This window comes from Anguilla anguilla, chromosome 10 (genome assembly GCF_013347855.1).
Source record: "Anguilla anguilla isolate fAngAng1 chromosome 10, fAngAng1.pri, whole genome shotgun sequence".
Lineage (NCBI taxonomy): Eukaryota > Metazoa > Chordata > Actinopteri > Anguilliformes > Anguillidae > Anguilla > Anguilla anguilla.
The window spans coordinates 43,284,746-43,294,073 of NC_049210.1; the positions used below are offsets into that span (position 1 = coordinate 43,284,746).

Below are 9,328 nucleotides of genomic sequence, written 5' to 3' on the forward strand. Positions count from 1 at the left end.
TAGAGCACAAAGTTTTGAGTGGTTATGGTACTTGCACATTGTGCCCCCCCCCGGTCCACCACCGGCTTTGGGCTACCATTGTCCATGTTTAATTTAATGTCCATAAGTCTAAGTCATGGACATTGTCCTTGAAAAGTCCTGAAAAATGATTTCCTAAAATGAGTGGGAATCTTGTTAACTTTTGTAAAAATACATAAAGGCACACCTTCAATAAATAACAAGGGAATTTTATTCCATTTTATTTGAGTGTAACATGAAAATGGTATTCAATTTAAAGAAACTACACAGAAATTTACAGTACATCATACAGACAAAAATATATTAATGCCATAGAATCTGTGTGTTTATAAGTGTATGTGTGTATATATATTTATATATATACGCACACACGCAAATATTTTCATCATTTCAATGTATTTTTAATTATTATTTGGTCCTCTGATTGGGTGAAAGGTCAGATTTTGCTTCTGTTCTTTAGTGCAGGTTACTGAATGAGAGCCACTTTCTTTTTTAATTTACACACATTTGAAAAAGTCCTACTTTAACAGTGTAATTATAGCAATAAATAAAAACATAGTTTACTTTTCTTATCAGTGTCATAAACTAATTCCGTGTCTAAATCTCTTTGTCTAAAAAAAGTTCAAGAAAGTGGAGCTTGGCCCAATTCCTGAGTTTTTGATGATTGGAAAAAAGGTTCTGGAAACCTGGCACTATGCAAATTCCTCCAGTTCAGTACTTCTGTCCACAAAGCTGTCGACTGTCCCTCCATTTGCAGCTTTCTTTTTTATCTCAGAGGAATTAAGTTTTAGGAAGTAAAATTCTACTCCGACAAGAAAAATGAGAAATGTAAACCTGAGCCGAAACTGCTGATGTTGAAATTGAGTGCAAGTTAGGGTAAATCTGTCCTACCCCTGACAACCTCTCCCCCTTCACCTGTACTACAGCTGACACCCTCTGACACTAGATCTCTGCTACACCTAATAGCCCCTTTGTCACCTGAGACCACACACACCTGCGCCACGCCGCGCACCTACACCAGGTTGAACTCCTTGAGGTTGTGTCTGAGGATGGTGTCCTTGACGGCGACGAAGACGAAGCGGATGTTCTCGGTGTCCGTGGCGCAGGTGAAGTGGGAGTACAGCGTCTTCTCCTTGTCGGGGTTCTGGTCCTGGTACATCTTCAGGATGAACTCCTGGGCCGGCTGTGTCTCCTTCGGCGGGCCTGAGTGGAACCCGCAGCACTCTTTTAGCCAAACCTTATCCAGCCAAACACTTATCAGCCACCTACACAGTCTGACCTTGTACTGCCTAGAAACAGCGCTAGCTGTCCTGTAGTACTGTGTGTGGCCTGTAGGGAGTAAAATAGTCACTGGATCCCCTATAGTACTGTGTGTGGCCTGTAGGGAGTAAATGGTGCACAGGCTTTTGCTGGTGTGTACGTGCAGGTGGTGACACTTATTCATTTATATTAGTCATTGTTCATTTGGAGGGACATTTTTTATTAAACTACAAAAAAGATATCATTTTTTGATTATGTGAGTGAGCTGAAATAGAGAACATCTGTGTGCTTATTGCATACCTGAGCTGGTAACTCAAATGTACGCTTGTTATGTAATGTAATGTATTATGTACCTGAGCTGTTAACTTAGCTATTTGCTTATTGTGTACCTGAGCAGGTAACTCAAATGTATGCTTATTGTGTACCTGAGCAGGTAACTCACCTGTATACTCTGGGAAATAGGTGGCGAGGTCAGAGTGCAAAATCTTCTCTTCCAGGATGTCGGTCTTGTTGAGGAAGAGGATGACGGAGGATGACTGAAACCAGGGGTATGTGATGATGGTCTTGAACAGAGCCTTGCTCTCCTCCATGCGATTCTGCCCACAACACACACACACACAAACACACCTGTTGTGTAAGTCACCTTTAATCCAATCTTAGGGCACACAACTGCAGTGAGAACACTGCCCTCTGCTGTACAGGCTGCTAATATGACGTGCTCACCTCGTTGTCGCACTCCACTAAGACCTGATCGTATTCACTCAGCGCCACAAGGAAGATTATGGAGGTCACGTTCTCGAAGCAGTGGATCCATTTCCTCCTCTCTGACCTCTGACCCCCAACGTCCACCATCCTAGACAGTGGAGAACAAACAGCGTGACATCACCACCACCACCCCTACTACCGCGGCGACGAAGAGAAGAGGCGCCGCCATCGTGGTGATCTATGACTGTGGATGAAATGTTGACTTGAGCACCACCCTGTGGATGGAGGCTGAAAGAGCAGGTGAGAAAGCAGGCCTTTATTTACTGCTGAATGTCTTAACTTTTTCACTGTGTTAGCTGCAGCGGGACTTTGGCAGCCTTAGTGAACCCTCCTTAGTCTATGGGAAATGTATCTTAATTCACAAATAAGTCGGCAGTTTTCATTGGTTGGTGGCCACTTCCCATCATTCTCAGTTCTCCCTGGGGCTTATGGGAAGCGGAAAGAGTCTGGAGGCATTCTCACTGCTGCACTGCTAGTGTTTTTTTAATGGAAAAACAGATGGACACTTTGGGGAAATATTGAGGACCGGAAACAGCCATTGCTGCTACTGTAGCTCAGATCATTGTTTTCCTGCAATTCCAACTAAATCTTTCAAATGAAAATCAATGAGATTTTATACACTGTGTTAGACATGCTCTGAATCTAAAGGTCTATAAGGTGGAGTCCTCAAACACCCCGACCATTCTACACCATTACAGCAATTATACATCATTATAGCCATTACATCCTTCATTTCATTGAGCACTCACTTCGTGAGCCACACATCTGAAACCCACACCGCAGGTTGATGGACACGTCGCTTACCTGAAGATGACGCTCTCCAGGTCGAAGGGGTACTCGATGATACCCGTGGTGGGCACTCTGACACGCAGGATGTCCTGCTGGGTGGGCACGTACGCGGGGTCTGCGATTCGGTCCAGGTCCGTCAGGTAGCTGAACAATCAGCCAATCGTAACAACCGTTACTCATTTCATAACAGCCATCAGCCAATCATAACAACCGTTACCTACTTCATAACAGCTATCAGCCAGTCATAACAACTGTTACTCATTTCATAAGAGCTATCAGCCAATCATAACTAACCGTTACCTACTTCATAACAGCTATCAGCCAGTCATAACAAGTGTTACCTTCTTCATAACAGCTATCAGCCAATCATAACAACCGTTACCCATTTCATAACAGTTATCAGCCAATCAAGACAAGCATTACTAGATCTACAGAAGCCTGTCTCAAATGGGAGGCAGAGCCGCGGCACTCTCACTATTTGGCGGAGTCGGACAGCTGGTACTCTCTCCTGCGATCGTAGCACTCCTGCATTCCTGGGTCGGCCCACAGGGCCCGGATCGCGTCGGCCTGCGGGGGCTCCATCGTGTCCAACATGTCCACCTCCACCTCCAGAATCAGGGCAGCGTTGCTCTGGAAAACACACACCGGGGGAGGGGGGAGGGGGGAGGGTCTTAACGCTGTGACAACACTGTTACGGCCAATGGAATCGCGCCACAGCAGGGTACCGTGGTAACGCCATCCCCCAGTGGGGTTTGGGTCCATTCGCCTTTGCAAATACGCGGATGGGACAGATGGAGAATGACAGTGGGGTGGGGATTCTGAATTATGCCTCAGCCTGAACTTTCTCACACGCACACACACACACATACACAAGCTCTCTCTCTCACTGCAGGAGGTGTTCAGTTATGCTTTAGGGAGAATGTGTATTTAGGCTCATGAGTATATTTAGAGTGTATTTCTGTCCAATGAGAAGAGGCAGCAAAGAAACACTTGAAGCCAATGGGAGAAGGTGAAAGATTAACAGGAATATCCAACGAGGGATTCTTACACTGTTCTGGCTGTCTGTGTAGGCGATATTGAGGGCCTCCATGGCGCGGATCATGGACTGCATGGCGGTGAAAATGTTCTGGAAAACCAGCCTGATGAAGCCGCGCTTGTCTTCCTCCGTGTAACCGGCGCCATGGATGATGCGCATCTGCTTGATGAAGGTGCTCTTCCCGCTCTCTCCCGTACCTGAAAACAGAACACACGGTCAGGGGTCAGGGGTCAGGGGTCAGGGGTCAGGGGTCAGAGTGTGTGTGTGTGTGACCTGCATATTATTACTAATTTTGTGAATAAAATCAGGATATATTTTGGTAGAGTAATAAAGTGTACAACAAATATAAGATCTAGTCTTAATTAATGATCTGACAAAATCACAGAACAACAAGATAATATGATTTTGTGAGAAATAGATTAACATCTCGTAACATCACGCAACAACATTCCCCTCTGCTAACATGCAACACTCCTCTCAGAAACACACAACACTCCCGTCTGCTAACACGCAACACTCCCCTTGGAAACATGCAACACTCCTCTCAGAAACACACAACACTCCCCTCAGAAACACGCAACACGCAACACTCCCCTTGGAAACATGCAACACTCCCTTCAGAAACACGCAACACTCCCCTCAGAAACACACAACACTCCCCTCAGAAACACACAACACTCCCCTCAGAAACACACAACACTCCCCTCAGAAACACACAACACTCCCCTCAGAAACACGCGACACGCAACACTCCCCTTGGAAACATGCAACACTCCCCTCAGAAACACGCAACACTCCCCTCAGCTAACATGCAACACGCAACACTCCCCTCAGAAACACGCAATGCTGCTTTGTGCGTATCAGACCCAGACATGTTTACATTCCAGTGCCGTTGCACGCAGACGCCCACGCCCCCCCGACTCCCCCATCTGTCTCACTCACACAAACCTCACTCCCTGACACATACACACACACACACATATGCAAAAATACTGAACCACAGACATCTGCACACGCATGCACACACACATGCGGTACCACAAATACCCAAACACACAGTCATGGGGGTTGTAGGTATGTACTTGTCAAATGATCAAATCTGGATCATACCAGTAGACATGCATGTGAAAATTCAGGAGGCATGTGATACATGTAGAACTGTACACCGTAAACATATGGAACAGTTGACGTGTGTGAGTTGGTGGTGGGAGTTATCTTTGCTGCTTGGCAACACCAGCCACAGTGCTGGGAGAAGCTTGTCTCCTTGGTAACTAGTAAATAAAAACACAAATAGCAGGAGAATCCAGAGCCTTAAACTCAACATTATGGGATAAAAGCAATTAGACTGAATAATGTATTGGATATCCTCCTTCCTCCATATGCCCAACCCCCAAATGCCCCCCCCCCACCCTTGCCCCGCTGACCATGTGACCTCGTCAGCCAGACATCCGCTGTGAGTACATAACTGGAGGCCTGTGTTTCTGCTGAAAAGTGTGCCTCTCGCCTGCTGATAATGAGCACAGCCACCCTTCAGCCCAGAGGCAACAGAGAATCAGCACCAATCAGAATGAACCACCCCAAACAAATCCTATAGGGCTGCTTCTGAAACGCCTTGAATGCAGACTTACAAGCTCCTGCGTCCAGCACTTTTCCAGAACTCAAGTACTGAAAATCTTGATTGATAAACTGATTTTTATTAGTTCCCCTCGGGGGCTGAGGGCAATAAAATAGAGAGAAATATCTAATAACAGTAGAGAGGAAAACCTTTATTAGCTTGTGCTAATGTATTAAGAGTTCCCCCGTACTTCTATACCTCCTGTAGCTAAGAAGTTTGGTCATAGTATATGCGCTCTGAAAGGCTGGATCTCAAACCCTCTAGGACATCCTACATTAGCATATCGAGTCTCACCATCCACAGGGCATTGCTTCCTCACTACATTAGCATAACTAATCTCACCATCCACAGGGCATTGTATCTCTGCTATATTAGCATAGCGAATCTCACCATCCACTGGGCATTGTATCTCCGCTATATCAGCATAGCGAATCTCACCATCCACAGGGCATTGCTTCCCCACTATGTTAGCATCGTGAGTCTCCCTACCCACAGAGCAATACTGTTCCACTATGTTATCATAGAGAGTAAATTTCGTGGCTTACTGAGCTGTGCTCAGACATTTCCAAAACCCACAGCTAACCTACTCCAGGTATCCACTGTCCCACCACCTCCCTCCCTGTCCCTCCGCCGCACCAGGCAGCCCCCAGCCCCAATCTGCGCTCCGAAACGGACCCTTCACAGTGTTTAGGGTTACGGGCCGGCCAGCAGGACGGAGCCAGAACACCGACATAAACAGGCACTCCAGCAAGACACAAACACCCTGCTCCCTGCCTGCCTACTGTCTCCATATTTAGAGACTGTATGGACAGTAGCAGCGCTTACACACTTGCAACCGACTTAGGCACAAAGCTTTCTGATTCTGGACAACTTTGCTAAGTACTAAACATTATGATCTGTCGGTTATGACATGCATTATTGATAAATATGACCTGTAGGTTATGACATGTATTACTGATGAATATGACCTGTAGGTTATGTCATGGATTACTGATGAATATGACCTGTAGTTTATGTCATGGATTACTGATGAATATGCCCTGTAGGTTATGACATGCATTAGTGATGAGTATGACCTGTAGTTTGAGATGCATTAGTGATGAATATGACCTGTAGTTTATGAGATGCAATACAGATGAATATGACCTGTAGTTTATGAGATGCATTACTGGTGAATATGACCTGTAGTTTATGAGATGCATTACTGATGAATATGACCTGTAGTTTATGCGATGCATTACAGACAACTCATGTCTACAAACCAGGCCAAAGAAAAATGCGACCAATGGCAGCGGTGCAGTGATTGATGATCGTGTTGTCCAGCGCTGCCCCGTGTTTTTCTCTCCGCCGCGGAGACGGTTTTTATTCGCGGTCGCAAACAGAGCAGGAGACCACAGAAGCCGGTTTTAATCACGCTCACTGATCACACCAACGCTGAAGAGCACACCTAACTACCCGACCTGGGAGAACGGGCCACCACTGAGCCTGCACCGGCCAAAGCAGCAGTTTTATTAGAAATTAGTGAAATGAAGCAACGCAGAGCAATAGACCATCAGGTGGAAAACAGGCCATAAACTGGGCCGGGTTGGGCTGGCTGGGGGGAGGTGGGGGGGGGGGGGGGGGGGGGAGAAACACTGTCATTTGAGGCAGCAGGTTCTTCTGCATCACTGCGCAATGCACCAACACGCCGTGCGGGGGTAACCGCCCGTCTCCGAATAACTCTCGTTTCATTGCCCCTCGTTTGACCGACCCTTGTTTGCACTGACGGACTGACAAATGGCAGTCGGCTGAAGTCTGTTGGCACTGTAGTCTTTTTATCTGCCGGAGGTGAGCGGCGTGTTTGCGAGGCATTAGCGTGAATTAGCACGTGTAGCACGAGCAGTGAGGGACGGCGCTTACGGATGAAAACGTCCGTGCATAACGGCCTTCAGTCAGCGGGAAATCACTGACCATATAAAATCACCCTGTGTCCCTTGCAGTGTAAACAAAGGGAAAAATTATTTAATATATATTTTTTTTTTTGCATCGCCTGTGTTCCTCTGCATTTTGGGATGCCAGACTGTAACTGTGGGCTCACACCCAGGTTACACCCCCATTGCTGAAGCTCCGTTAAGTTTCTGAATAATAGCGCTAACAACGGATAACCCTTCAGATCCTAGGTGGTGATCTAACAAGGCTTTCATCACCACTTTGAGGTCATTTTGTGTAACACCTCACCTCTGCACAAGTGCACAGTCTTACTAGCCTGCAAAAAAACAGTGACACAATGACACAGGACTAAAGACAGAGACATACTGTGTGCAAATAGCCATCACAGAGTTCTCCTCCTAGCACAGAGCTTTGTCCCGCAGGAAGACGCCCTCATTTGAACCTTTCCCTGCGCATGTACGTTGCAGCTCAATATACTCTCCGTCTCCGCCTCTCTGTGGACATGTATCATGTTTAGAAACACAGGCGGCCAGCACAAAGAGGCCTTTGCGCCGCGTTCTTCCGCGTCCTGGATGCGCTGATGCGATACGGTCCCGCGCATTTTGCATGCATTTACATGCGAGAGCCCGATACCCGTCACACGGATCGGCTACCGTGCGACCACAACACGGTCACTCTAGAGAGTGAACTGTACAGGAGTCCGGGATGCGACCGCACTTTGTACGCAATGGAGTGCAGTGGGTACATTTTGGCTCCTGGTTTCCCATAGTAATATCTAGAATGAGCATGTAACTGTGTGCAGTACGACCTTTTTTTTGTACAACTTGTGTTTGTGTGTGAGAGAGGGGGGGAGTTGACAGGTGAGCAAGCGAATGAATTCAGATATAACTTTCAGGTATAACAACTTTTTGGATGCAAGGAAACTACCTCGAGGAAATTCAAATTCAGCCAAAATGTACATGTCATGTCGGAACTCCGAATGTTAAGCACAAAAATCCTGAAATGCATATAGCAAGACGGCCAGTTTTAACAAAAACAAATAGTTGGCGTAATATGAAACATCGGCGCGTCTTTTGTTGTAAACAGAAACCTACCATGCAGGAGCTAAACTGCCATTTCTTTATGTATGTGGAAAGTATGATGTCAGTTTGAAGCAACCTGGTGCGTCCAGGAAATAAACGTATATTTCCACTGACCGTCAGTGTGGGCGGTCTGTTAAAATGTAACGTAATAAAAAGTTGATACGTGTTTGTAATCGATTAATTGACTTACCCAGGAGCAGAAGTTTGAGTTCCCTGCGCGAGTCCTTCTTGTCCTGGCGGAGCCGTCTCTCGATCTCCTCGTTTATTCTTTTATTCTCTCTGTCTTCTGCTGACAGGCAGCAGCATGCCATCATAGACAGGTTGGAAACTTCACTCTGGTATTATGTGAATATGGACTAGCTTAATATAAATATTCAGTTGGGCTACAAGCCGAATAGTCTGCAGTAAATGTTTTGCTGTCCAGGATACCGCTACCTCTCCGTTCAGACCAAACTTCTGCAGCCGACACAGTATGTTATTTCGCATTCACAAAATGTCAGAAATTAAATTTAAAAAAAATATTTTCCCCTCCAGGTCCCAGATCCGAGTCTAAATAAATAAATGAATATAACAAATAAATTAAATTAAATTCTGTTTCCGCAGATTGTTGTTTCGCGTGTGAAGTTTGGTGAAGTCCATAGAGGTTATTTAGAAGTGGCTGCTGCGTAAAGACAGCGGCTTCATTGGTGTCGCAGGCCACACCGGCACAGCAAACTGTTGCGTATTTTGCGCAGTGTCTGCAGTATATCCTTTAACTTCTCTGTCTGCTCGCTGCAGAAGCTGCGTGGAGGGGCGGGGCGCGAGCGCGAGCGCGAGCACGAGCACGAGCGCGGG

The 9,328-nt window shown here is 46.3% G+C and overlaps 1 protein-coding gene across 1 annotated transcript; it reads right to left on the reverse strand.

Annotated features, from left to right (window-relative positions):
* Positions 1-332: 332 nt before the first annotated feature.
* Positions 333-8,808, reverse strand: gna14a (guanine nucleotide binding protein (G protein), alpha 14a). Its single transcript, XM_035378645.1, has 7 exons — positions 8,685-8,808; positions 3,881-4,065; positions 3,308-3,462; positions 2,848-2,976; positions 2,002-2,131; positions 1,721-1,874; positions 333-1,221 (listed from the first exon to the last, which is right to left on the reverse strand). Exons 1-7 carry the CDS (start codon positions 8,806-8,808, stop codon positions 1,031-1,033), a joined length of 1,068 nt encoding a protein of 355 aa, XP_035234536.1. The 3' UTR covers positions 333-1,030.
* Between the last annotated feature and the right edge of the window lie 520 nt (positions 8,809-9,328).